Below are 12,402 nucleotides of genomic sequence, written 5' to 3' on the forward strand. Positions count from 1 at the left end.
GGATCATCCGACCAGCCCATGTTTGTATCCACCTTCCGTTTCCGGAAGCGCTCCGAATCCTTCGTGGTGACATGTTGGAACGTGCGATATGAGGAGATCTTGATAGCGCTTGTTCGGAGCTAGAAATGCAAGCTGCGTTTCCTTCGCATTACGCGAACCGCCTTTACCCGTTTATCCCAGGTCTCGGATCTCACGATGCTCAACGAGCATGCGGCGCGGTATGCGGCGCGGTAGGCCCAGACCTGGATCTATCAAATCCAGGGTCATTACTGGTACGGGGACATAATATCGTGTTGCTCATCCGAATAATGTGCTCGAAAGACTCCCACAAGTCGCGTTGGATGCATACACTCGATCGCTTCTCGCCCGCACTGCTCCTTACTGTAGTACTACACAAACCTCTTTCACGATCTCGACTATCGGTCGCATTACCCTGCATCGTTGCGATACCGTCTATCATGAAGCTCACAGCCTTCATTGTTCTGGCCGAGCTCGTTCGCCTGGTCGTTCCCGCCCGCCGACCAGATCTCCAGTGAGACCCAGAGACGGCCAAAGATTGTGTCGAATGGTACGATAATGGTTGGGATGTGTCGTGTGAAGACACGCGCAAGACGTTTGGCATCAGTCCTGAACTATTCCATAAATGGAACCCTTCGATTGGTCTGGACTGTAAGCCTTGAAATTTCAAATCATATTGCGTTCTCACGCAGGAGAGGCTCGATACCGAGCCAATACCGGGATTGACCTCAACCATCTCTACGACTAACACCACGACTACCTCGTCTACAGCCACCCCTTCTCCCACTGCTTGGACCGAAATAGGGTGCTATGTAGAGGATCTGACGTTCCCGCTTCTCGACAGAAATATGAGCCCAGATGGAGACGCATCCTTGACCATCCCTGATTGCAAAGACACCTGCTATCGCGATGCCTACAGATTCGCGGGTGTACAGGAAGGCAATCAATGCTGGTGTGGTACTTACGTCATCGGGCAATGGGCAAAAAATCAGACCGACTGTAACGTTCCCTGCACTGGAGACAAGACGACATATTGCGGTGGAAAGGGATTATTGAAGATATTTCAAGAAGCAGGTTGAAAGGAGGAGGCTACACCAACGGTTGTCTCGGGAAGCAGCATTACAAGCACCAACACCGCGAGCACTAGCAGTATGACAAGTGGCAACGTTGCCAGCGCTAGCAGTACCACGAGTGTCAACGTCGTGAGTACTAGCCACACTTCTGGAGCCAGCAAGAATGTGGTCATGTTTCGCGCGGTGCTGGCGTTCTTTTCAAGGTGTTGATAGTATTGCTAAAGTTGTAGACTGCTTGTGCGCGTAGCGAGCCAGCTCGCGTAACGAGCCACCCAGGGCGCGATGGTGCGAGTGCGAGTGCGAGTGCGACACCGAGAACGAAGGTCTCGTATGGCATCGTATGCACGGCCCCGGATCTGTGCACTTTCCGATATACGACTAGTACCCCAGACGTGACGTCGCCTCGCGCTGTCCTATGCAATTAGAAAAGACCTTATTGGCCAAATGTATCTGTGAAACAAACAATTCCGGAGCCGTTGGATTAAGCATATCTGGGATCGACACCGGAAGTGCGGCTGCAAGCCATTTCCGCCTTGCATCGCCTGGGATACGGGCGCTTTGTAAATGACCATCTGGTATTCGTTGCGAAGCTGGTGCTGTAACCTAGCAACTACTGTTACGCGTATGTCGTAAGGATACGTGTGGATACTTGATGTTACTTTTGGAGCGACAAGTAGTCTACGTAACAGGCTTCGAGGAGATATAAGAGATGGCACCGCTCTCATCAGTCGTACTTCAACCACAGCTTCCACTGCAACCCAACTCATCTACAAAGCACCATTTCACGAGCACTGTCATCGGTAACCTCATGATGAAGCTCACTGCTGTTCTTGCCGCCTCCACTTCCGCGCTCGCTTCTGCGAGGCCTCAGTATGGTGCCGCAACTCCAGATCCACACGCTTGGATGCCTGCCTCCACAAACGACTGTAAGTACACATATCCAAAAGACCATGCTATGGTTCAGAGCTGATACGCACAGTCCGCGGCCCATGCCCGATGCTCAACACTCTAGCAAATCACGGTTTCCTTCCTCGCGATGGCCGCAACTTCACCCAAGAGAACGTCGTCAAGGGCCTGAAGGACGGCTTGAACTTTAATGGTTCACTTGGCGCACTCATGTGGCAGCAAGCCATCATCGCAAACCCTGAACCAAACGCTACGTTCTTCACTCTAGAGCAGCTCAACGTCCACAATGTTCTTGAGCACGATGCCAGTCTTACGCGTACTGATGCTGCCTTCGGTAACAACCATGTCTTCAACGAGACTGTATACAACACATCAAGAAAGTGGTGGACGGATGAGACCGTAACACCTGAGATGCTGGCCAACTCCAAGATATTTCGCCAGTTGGAGAGCCGCGCAACCAACCCAAACTACACATTTACTGCGTCCACTGAGGAGTTCAGTTTGGGTGAAGTCTCGGCACCTATCATCGCCTTTGGCAGTTTAGAAGACGGTACCGTCAACCGCACGTTGATGGAGTACTTCTTTGGTAAGTCCTTTGGCAACGCGCAACCGTGTGCGAGCAGTGGTGGCGCAGTAGCTGACAACTGGGCAGAAAACGAGCGTCTTCCTTTTGAGTTGGGCTGGACTCAGAAGACAGATGAGATCACCCTCATGAAGATCACGACTACTACAGACATCATTCGTAACGCGACGAGTCTACTTACTGGTGGCGAAACCGCTCAGGATTCTCCTCATGGCAAACGCGATCTCCATGGTGGGATTTTCTAGAGGATGTCCAGGGCCAGATATAGTTCAAGCGGCCACCACGGAGTGGTGTGCGCAAGATCCCATAACACGCAATTGTTGCCGTGATCTTGCGCTGACAGCGAATATCCATACATTATCATACTATCGTTTTCTCTTTGAAAAGAAGATTTTTGTCTCTGTTGCGTCCCATTGGAATTGTGATCAGTGTTCAGGTAGGTTTGCAAGCATCTTACTCCATGTCCATAACACTTAGCATGGAGAGCGTCACAGAAGCAGCGCAATAGGTGTCAGTCATGGTGAAAGAGCACATTTCCAGTCGTGTACTGGCTATAAGTCGACGGAAATGCTCTCACTGTATTGACTGAACAGTGACCTGGTTAGCAATACTTGAGCGCTTACTGTGCATGTGGTCCGTACTTCATTTTGGAGCCGCCGTACGAACGTATGTAAATGAACGGTCGTCGGGGGCAGCTGGTCGCAACTACTAGTTCAATGCCTTGCTCGTCTTGTCCATGACTACGCTACAGCCTGTAGAATCATCGACTCTAAGTGGGGCATTTCCATCGATAAGCGATGCTCAGTACTGGATGTCGACGATAAATATGAACTACATGCGATGTACAACAAGGTCGACGCCGCATGCAGGACTGAGAGACGACGTTCGCAGGTAAGAAGATTAAGCTCAACCCTAGTATATCGGCCGCCGTTAACCGTCCGAAGAACAAGACGGCAGCATGCGCTGAGTGCCGCGCTATACTACGGATGGGTACTCAGATGGGTTGTGTATATTGCTTCAATAGTGCTGCTGCAACAGTTTCGCATCTCATGTAGCAGCCGAGGTCTACAGTTGGGTCAATTGCGCGCGCCGTTGGGCGGCTGTGGAGGCAGATGCAACCTTGGAAAGAAGGGTGGCGTTATCTGGCAAGTGGGTGCCTGGCGTGCGTCCGTCGCATTTGGATCTCGGCCACCTCAACGTCAACTTCAACTTCCGAGCCAATCAGTCATCTCACGAGAGTTTACAATCGGGAACTAGGGTTGCACCATGCTTGTTTGGCGATGTTAAGATTCCATGTCAACACACCTGGATCGTCACACCTTTCACCTCGCTATACGAGAGGCTTTTCCGGGTATATGCCATGGGTAGAGGATTTCTAATGGTCACATTCACCGGCGACGCTCCGAGTAGTACTAGGCGCTGACGAGAGTTAGAATGGAGAGGTTTCTTACGCAAACTGACCCAAAGTGCGATGGTAAAGTCCTTGCACGCTTCAACTGCGGAAACCAACACAACGTGTGGATGTAGTCCTCAAGATTGTTCAATTTATCATGAGAAGCTACATTCTTGAAAGAAAGAACGACCAGCACATATACGCTTGTAGTCTTCATCTCCCTATCGAACCTCATAGCCAAGAAATTCTCAGCAGTCCACACTAACAATCGCCGCACTACTCCAAGGCACCTCTACGCTCATCAAACCCTTTCCGTCAACCTTGACACTCTCCCCGCACGTCACATTACCCAGCCGAACAGGCTTCCCCTCATCAAGCTCATAATTGTAGCTGTACCCATCCCACGTGATACCCGAAATGGCATCACTTCCATTCGCCAACAGCCTCTGCACGTGCGCTTCGCCTTTGCACTCCCGCGGGAGCTGGAACGAGTACGTTTCGGAGGGCCGCGGGAAAGCGTCGGTGTAGTTGTTGTCTGCGGTGGTGTTGTACGTGTGTAGATCGACGAGGAGCAGGCGGGCAAGCGTGTCATCGACGTGAGCAGCGTATTGGGTCGAGTATATGGACGATGAGGCGAGGCTTGAGATGTGCAGGCGAGATGAGGGCGAGGGCTTGTGCATGAAGGCTGCGACGGCGAGGTTGCCGTAGTAAGGGGGTTTGGTGCCGCGGGTTGTGATGTTGGTTTCGATCGGTTGCCAGGATTGGTACCGGTAGTTGGTGCCTTGGTGCATGTGAGAGCGAGAAAGGTTTTGCGATGCAAGATAGACGTTCCAGTCCACACCCCACAAGGCAGCACCGAAACTGTTGCTCAGGCCCGGTCGTCCTTGTCGAGCGAGCGAGTTGTGCTCGCCCATGATGAATGGGACGCTTGGATCGAGCGCTTCCCCTAGCTCCTTGATACCTCTTGAAACATTGAGCTGGGCGTTCGCCTTATCTACCACGCTACTATGGTTCATCAATGTGCCTTGCAAAGTAATGCCAGGGTTTGTGGAAACACCCATGTAGTTGTGGGATGCGATCAGACCAATATTCTTCTTCTCGTCCAGACCTTGCCTGAACGCTTCCACTGGATCTAAAGTGAAGTAGTCATTGCGCGCGACGCCTGCGAAACTCGGTGCCATGAACTTGGTTCCCGCGAGATCTGGGCAGGCTGCCTTGGTCGCCTCTTCAATGGCAGTGGTGCCGTTTAGCCATTCAGACACGTAGTCGGCTTCGGTCCAGTTGTCAGGCCGATAGCCAGAAGCATGAAAGAGATCAGGCTCGTTGCCGTACTCCCAAAACAACAGGTCGCTCCCTATCGCTTTGCAGGCATACGATACGGATGCCCAAGTCGCGTCTCTTGCAGCGCTAGAGTTGGCACCCATGTTGAAGCCGTGAACAAACTTTGTGCCCTTGGGCATTGTCTTGTAAGACTCGAAATAGGACGGGCCGATGGTGATGATGGTCGGGTAGTCGGCTGAGACGTTTGGTCGGATGACGCCGACGAGGCCAGTCTTTTGCGATTCATCGAAGATGGCGATATCTCTTGCCCCTGAGTCAGCTATGTATTGCCCCAAGCGTGATTAAGGTGGAGTAGTACTGTGTGTTGCCGCCCACTCGAGCGATTGGCAATGAACCTTGGAGTTTACCAAGGTTGCTCATGAGGTTGTATGTGAACGCATTCGGGTGCGACAAATTGCCTGTACGCATCGGAAGTCAGTAAGATTCCCATGATGATTTATGACATGGCAGTAAGCATACCAGCGAAATCGGGCCATGATGAGAACTCGAAAGAGAATGAGACAAAAGAGTCCAGAGGAATGCCAGCCGTGTTGGGAGCTGCTTTGGATATGGCGATTGGTTTGGAGGAAGAGGAGATGTGAGCAGCCTCTGCCTTCAATGAGGCTACGAGAGCCCCAAGGAAGATCGAGCGGTTGATTGAAGGTATCATCCTGGTCGTCCGATAGCGTCATCATCGAAACCATCTGCGCAGATGTTTATGGGCGTCGCCGGCAACGGAACTTCGGCCAGCACGTCATGCGGCAATTGAAATCCATGGACCCGGTCATGAATCTGGCATTCTCAATGGACGATCCTTCGTTTTGCGGGGGAAAAAAGTCGGGGTACATGGGTAAAAGCCGGGGTAGACGCACGGTCCATTCTGCGCAGGTATCAGCCGCATGCATGGATGCGCGGCTTCTTGCCCGCTGATTGGTTTGTTTGCCAGTTGGACCTCGGGACGACTCCATCGGCCCAGACCCGAATCACCCTCCACTTCCCGGACATCAACAACTTCTCAGAATCCCGTCTTCAGCAACCGATTCGCATTGTCCTTGGCTTGCGCTGGTTGCACGGCGTTTGGCATTGAGCGTCGCATCGATAGGTGGATTTACTTTCAATGCAGGTAAGTTGCATCAGTCGTTTCCCTTGGCATGTTAGCAGGTATGATCAATGTGCATGCGCATGAGTAAGTGTAGCTGGATATAGCGACCGCGTTAGTGTCAACATCGTCATGGGTTTACACTGCGTCGTCACGTCGAACGAGTATGCCCATCCTGTAGATGCAAGCTCAACACGCTTCATCCTGCAAGATCCACTTCCCTAGTTTCCACAAGTGTTGTCAGGCGTGATACTTCCTGATCCGAGGGGTGTCGTAGCCGTATCAGGTGAGGTAGCTGTTGCATTGTTGTTGGAAAAGACAAAAGTCGATGAAGGTACATTCGTAGCAGTAGGGGATGAAGGTACGTTAGTAGCAGCAGGCCCGGACGTCATGCTGGCCTCGTCTCGGTAGGAAGATGAAGGAACTGGGGGGTTGCACAACTCAAAAGCTGGCTGGCAGACATTCGCAGCGCAGTAGTCGCTGGTACTTCCGCAGCTTCCATATTTACTGCAGCACCGGCCGCCATTTGGAGGGCACGTCCAGCCCATATTGTTGCCAGCGTTGATGTTGCCGCACCTTCCATTGAGGGAGTAAACTACGGTCGGGCCAGCATCAGCGCTAGACATCTGTGTCTTTGTTAATATTCTGCTTAATAGTACTGGATATCCGAATCACGAACCGTATTGGTGGATCTTGGTTGGCGAATCGAGCGGTACCACTGTGATGTCGATGATTCACCTGGACATTCTGCAACAGTCACAGTCTTGATGCCTCTGCTTTGCACTACCGAGATCATGTAGTTGATGAGCTCGTCATGTGTCCAGACTTCTTGATCGTGAGCTTCGACGATGGTGTAGGGTCGGTTAAGACTATCGATAAAGAGCTGCTTTGCTGTATTGATCCCGGTTTCCGATTGGTACTTCCAATCTTTAGTATTTAGGTTACTAATGATAACGTGGTACTCAAGGTCTTTGAGAACACTAAGGGCGTTGGCGTTGAATGACAGGAATGGTGGTCGCATGTAGTATGGGAAATAGCCTAGGATATTTATTATAGCGTCCTTGAGTAACGTCATCTCTTGTTGTACTCCGTCGGTTGCAGCCGCGGAAAGCAGCTATGCCCGACTGACAGGCTTGGCAGACAGCCGACGCGGTGCGGACGTTGATCCGCGCCGCCCCACTTTATTCCAAAGAACCATCTGTCCCCAGAGGCCTGCCGCTTCCCTCTCATCACTATTGTGGACGAGCAGGGAGGCGGTTGATGTATACGGGTCACGTGGGTGCAGGTCACGTGTACACAGTTGACGTGCGCATCGAACGTTAGCGCCTAATGGGTCATCGGGCGCGCGCGGAGGCAGAAGATTGATCAACAATACACCTACCAACGCATCAAGCAAAACATACCCTCACACTATCTACACGTAGCTGCCAATCTCATCTAGATAATAACTTTGCTAACTGAACACTGTACTTCTAGGCTCGTAGAGGCACGGTCGCCTTGTGGTCTGCGTGTGTAATACCTTCAGTCTCCCCTCAGCGCTCGGCTGTCTTCTGCGCGTCTACGATCCGCATTTAGCCTAACAATCTGCGTCTGCTCTATATACTTAATGGCTTTAGTGGCTAGCTGTGGCGTGCTTAGGATAGTCCGGATGTTGTCGCGTCTAGACAGGTTGGCGAAGATACGGTCCCGGAGATGCCTGCGCTTGCTGCAGTGGAGAAGGATATGTGCGACGGTCAGTTGTCTCGCTCCGCAGTCGCAGCGCGGGCTGGTGACGTCTGGCACTCTTCGGGCGAAGAGAAGGTCCTTAAGTCCGATCTTCTCTGTCCGCAGCTGCACTAGCAGCGCGCTCTCCCGCTTAGTGAGCCTCTCGTAGAGCCGGAGTAATTTCTCAGTAGGCGTTAGAGTGTGTCTGTAGGTCACTCGGCCCTTAGTGTCCTTACGCCACTTTGCTATCCATGCCTGCTCAGCTTGTATGCTGCACCATCTTTTTACAGTCGACCTTATAGTGAACAGCTAGGGAGGCGCGTCTGCCAGTAAGCTTCTGCGGCCGTTTTCTCTCCATCCGGTAGCTTCCTTAGCCGCTTTGTCGACGGCCTCGTTCCCGGGTATGCCGACGTGGGCTGGTATCCATCGGACGGTCACTGTCTGTCCGTTGTCCTAGAGCTCCCGGACCTGTCGCGCGATGTCCGCGAGGATGTAGGCGTCTGACTGTCCCTCCGCCTTAGCGATAGACCAGACGGCGACCTGGCTGCCTGTGTATATAGCAACGTCTCGTCGCGCACCGTTTCAGATCGCATACTCTTAAGCAATCTGCAGTGCTAAGCTAATGCCTTATAGTTCTGCTGCATATACCGTCAACTCTGTGTCTAAGCCCATGTGTATAGATCGCGCCTGTTGTGTGAGCGGACATAGTGCCGCAAAGCCTATCTCGCCTTCGATGCCGCTGCTATCTGTGTAGATACTAAGGCTGTCTTCCTTTACGTGTTCTTTGTCGTGTCGCGCCCGTGCTTCCTCAGCGGTCGCATTAATGTAAGTAAGTGGGTCCTGTCTCTATGGCGGCGTGAGGAAGCACAGAATCTGCTCTTGCCCGTCGAAGTCTTTAGTTCGCATGCTCGTTATGTCGTTGTAGACCTTCTGCCAGGAGCTGGTGTGTCTGCGAGTCTTGTCTGCAACTGTCGGCTGTGCTGTGTTCGTCTGAAATCCTGAGGTGGCTGCGATGTGTTTGCTCGAGAGTAGGCGGACGACAGTGTATGAGTTGTGCTTCCATATTTGCTGCTCGATGGGAAGGAGAAATGTCTCTGTCTAGTGCTGCTCTTGATGTAGCTCTGTATGCCCCGCTGATGACCCTAGCTGCTCTTGCTTGTATGCTCTGTAGTGTGTTAAGCATTCTCTTAGTGTAGAGTTTTCCTTTCATGTTAGCATTTGACCACACTAAGCATGCATACATTATCTGCGGGAGCATTGTGCCTTCGCATATTCGCCGCAGGTTGCGGAGGCTAGCGCCCTAGTTGGATCCTCTCAGGCAGCTGAGCGCATTTACTGTCTTTGTCGCTTTCCGCCTGATCTCCTCGGTGTGTTGCTTCCAGTGCAGTTTCGCGTCCATCGTCAGGCCAAGGTATTTGTATGTCGCTTCGGGTCGTATCTCGCCCCACTGAGTTTAAATTGAGGCTTCCGTGTTAATGCGCTTGCGTGACCTTGTAAAGTGGGTAAGCTAGAACTTGTTTGGGGCGAAGACCGATGCGTGTGTGCTAGCCTATCGTTGTGCTTTCTCAATAGTCTTGCCCAGTGTCTTACATGTCTGCTCTGTCGTCTGGCCCCACGCAAGGATGCCGACGTCGTCAATGTAGCCTGTGGACATGGCGTCTGGCGCTTGGTCAGATTTATCTATCAGATCGGCGTTGTAGAAGAGGTAGAGGATAGACGATAGCGGCGAGCCCTGGGGTATACCTGTGTTGATCTGGTATGCTGTCGACTGGAAGCCGTCGATTGCGATGCTGGTGTGTCTGTTGCTGAGGAAGCCTGCGATCCACTTTACTGTTTTCTTGTCTACCCGTCTCTTCCGCAGATTGTGAAGCAGGCGTGCGTGTGAGACGTGGACGAAGGCTCTAGAGACATCGAGCAGCAAGAGACTCGCCACCTGTCTAGTGTTGTGGCTCTATGCTTCGTATATCATATGGATTACGGCGTGAAGAGCGTGCTTAGTTGAGCGCATCTTCCTGCCGCCCATGTGTGTCGGCGGTAGGACGTGATAGGTCTCGGCTAGGTAGCTGAGTCGCCGTGCTATGACGACGTCTATAGTTTTGCCTGTGGTGTTTATCAATGCGATGGGCCTATACGACTTCGGTGCCGTGTAATCGCCTTTGCCTGGCTTGCGTAAGACGACCGTAGTCGACTCGCGAATTGTGCGGCTGTTTGCGAAACGGGGTGGTAGCGCGGTCGCATCTCGTACGCGGTCCTTGCCTTGGCTATCTCGTCTTTTCTGGTCGGGCACTGGCGGCTCTACGCTTCGTGCTCGCCGCGGCAGGCGGCACATTTCCTAGTCATGGCTTGTCCGGCCCTTGATGGGCAGTCCCGGGTGTCGTGTTCCTGCGCACAGTGGCTACATGCTGTTGCTGCCTTGCACTGCGTTCCCATGTGGCCGTATCTTTGGCACTTAAAGCACTGCTTCACTCGGTTATGTCGCTCGCATCGCTCGCACTGGAAAACCTCACCTTGCAAGATCAGACCCTCGTCGATGATCTTGTTGGCGTCCTCTGGTTTGGTGAACTCGATGGTGGTAGTTGTTGCCGTCTTGGTGGTAGCATCTCTAGTAAACCAGCCTATGTGTCTTATCCCGGCCCGGGGTATGAACGGTCGGTTGTCCTGCAGTATCTGCGCTCTGATCTCGTCAAGCTTGCTCATGTCCATCGTGCTTGTGCGAGTGCCGTGTGCGAGGACACCGAATGTCGGGACCTTCACTGTAGTCCCACTGCCTATGCGGTGGGCCCAGTCGTCCGCGAACTGTCGTAGCGCCTTAACTTCCTTGCTGCTTGCTGTCTTGATGCTTAGCTCTCCACTCTTCAGTTGTTTAGATGAGACGATCTTCACGTTGACTATGTTTTCATTGCCACTTTGCTTATTAGCACGCTGGACATACATTTGAAGGTTGCTAGAATTCATAGTTCTCAGGTCCTGTACGGTGAGGGGGTCTCTTATATTCATAATAACCTCACGCTGCGTTTGCGCAGATGGCTTTTTGACACTTTGTGCATTGTATGTACCTGCTAACGGGACTTCCCTACCTGCCGCCGCAGCGTAGCCCATTAGCCCGTTCGCCTGCTCTTATAATTTCTTGTTCACGATCTCTCGCGCAATCTCCAGCGTCGCTTTACCCACCTCTGTGGCGTCCTGAGCTGCCGCCCTCGCCTCTCCTGCCATGTTGCTATTTTATTGTATCTTTGTTGCGGACTGTTATACGAGTTCTACGATAGACTTAAGTTCTTTTTTAATTTAGTCAAGGGTTCGCGCCGTGCGTTCTGCTGTCACTCTTGCCTTAGTCCGCGCGACGTTAAGCGCGTCGCTGAGACTACTGAGGTCAGGGGAGTGCTGCGTCTTTAGTACGAACGTTAATGCGCCGCGAATAATATCGCCAACAATGTCTGCCGGCAGAGGCTGCTGGTCTCCGTTGCGCTCAATTCAGGATAGCACCCCGCGAAGGAAAGCGCTGAGGTTGGTAGCATGCTCGTCTATTGGGATCGGCCAGGTCGACCTTCGGGGCCACGGGGTCGCCATGGCGCCTCAGCAGCAGTGGGCGCTACTTCTGAGCGCTGGCTATTCGAAAGCCGTCTCTAGTGGAAGTTTTGCACGCGTCGTACTACGTTTACTCCAAAAAGTGAAATTCTTGCTGTTGTCGTGTTTTTCCTGCTGTGAACTCTCCGCGTTTAAGACGCCCGACTTGCTTTGGAGTTTCTCACGTGACGTCGGCGATCGGCGAGCGAAGCGGCCGAAGGGTGGGATCACGGCCCAAGACGCGCTCCGCTCGCTGCGCTCCGCTTGCCGACCTCCGTGATTACCCCAGTCACAGCTGCAGACAGTCACAGTCGTTTCTGCTTCGACCAAACCACATTTCACGCCGTCATCCCAGCCACCGCGACCTTGTTATTTTTGTTAGATCAAGGCTATTCTGACCCACAATTGCTCATATCAAACCTCAGATCAAGAAATCTCTATTTGCAGGACTAGATGGGGGGTTCTTGGCTGTTTGGTTGTCGGTAGTCGGCCGTCGGCTGCTCGGTTGTCAGTAACCCGCTGTCGGCCAGCGGGTTTTCACATTTCAACGAGAGAGGAATTCCTAGGCTAATATTCTATAAGCTAGTGTACTCCTGTGAATCTCTAAGATGCTCTATACGGCTGGCATATCCTATTTTTGTTTCGTACACATCGAGATACATATACAGGAATGGATCATTCAAACACAATTATCAATTATTAGACAGAAGAGCGATTCAATAGATAAATCGGCAGTAATCTT

The 12,402-nt window shown here is 52.3% G+C and overlaps 6 protein-coding genes across 6 annotated transcripts; 2 read left to right on the forward strand and 4 right to left on the reverse strand.

Moving 5' to 3' along the window:
• Positions 1 to 576: 576 nt before the first annotated feature.
• Positions 577 to 1,097, forward strand: GT037_011169 (uncharacterized protein; the record flags this gene model as incomplete). Its single annotated transcript, XM_038936216.1, has 2 exons — positions 577 to 669; positions 711 to 1,097. 2 exons carry the CDS (start codon positions 577 to 579, stop codon positions 1,095 to 1,097), a joined length of 480 nt encoding a protein of 159 aa, XP_038781112.1.
• Positions 1,098 to 1,800: 703 nt separating this feature from the next.
• On the forward strand, positions 1,801 to 2,825 carry GT037_011170 (uncharacterized protein; the record flags this gene model as incomplete). Its single annotated transcript, XM_038936217.1, has 3 exons — positions 1,801 to 2,017; positions 2,071 to 2,583; positions 2,650 to 2,825. The coding sequence occupies 3 exons, from the start codon at positions 1,801 to 1,803 to the stop codon at positions 2,823 to 2,825; spliced, it is 906 nt and encodes a 301-aa protein (XP_038781113.1).
• Positions 2,826 to 4,221: 1,396 nt separating this feature from the next.
• GT037_011171 (uncharacterized protein) lies at positions 4,222 to 7,467 on the reverse strand (the record flags this gene model as incomplete). Its single annotated transcript, XM_038936218.1, has 6 exons — positions 4,222 to 5,557; positions 5,613 to 5,712; positions 5,774 to 5,964; positions 6,074 to 6,173; positions 6,646 to 7,018; positions 7,072 to 7,467. 6 exons carry the CDS (start codon positions 7,465 to 7,467, stop codon positions 4,222 to 4,224), a joined length of 2,496 nt encoding a protein of 831 aa, XP_038781114.1.
• Positions 7,468 to 7,913: 446 nt separating this feature from the next.
• GT037_011172 (ribonuclease h-like) lies at positions 7,914 to 8,336 on the reverse strand (the record flags this gene model as incomplete). Its single annotated transcript, XM_038936219.1, has 1 exon — positions 7,914 to 8,336. A coding segment is annotated over one exon (423 nt), but the record flags the coding sequence as incomplete, so codon positions are not given.
• Positions 8,337 to 8,991: 655 nt separating this feature from the next.
• Positions 8,992 to 9,159, reverse strand: GT037_011173 (uncharacterized protein; the record flags this gene model as incomplete). The annotated part of the gene is made up of 1 exon (XM_038936220.1): positions 8,992 to 9,159. One exon carries the CDS (start codon positions 9,157 to 9,159, stop codon positions 8,992 to 8,994), a length of 168 nt encoding a protein of 55 aa, XP_038781116.1.
• A 486-nt stretch (positions 9,160 to 9,645) lies between these two features.
• On the reverse strand, positions 9,646 to 11,195 carry GT037_011174 (pol-like protein; the record flags this gene model as incomplete). Its single annotated transcript, XM_038936221.1, has 4 exons — positions 9,646 to 10,029; positions 10,075 to 10,391; positions 10,604 to 11,001; positions 11,029 to 11,195. The coding sequence occupies 4 exons, from the start codon at positions 11,193 to 11,195 to the stop codon at positions 9,646 to 9,648; spliced, it is 1,266 nt and encodes a 421-aa protein (XP_038781117.1).
• Positions 11,196 to 12,402: the final 1,207 nt, after the last annotated feature.

Source organism: Alternaria burnsii, assembly GCF_013036055.1.
Source record: "Alternaria burnsii strain CBS107.38 chromosome Unknown 28, whole genome shotgun sequence".
Classification (NCBI taxonomy): Eukaryota; Fungi; Ascomycota; class Dothideomycetes; order Pleosporales; family Pleosporaceae; genus Alternaria; species Alternaria burnsii.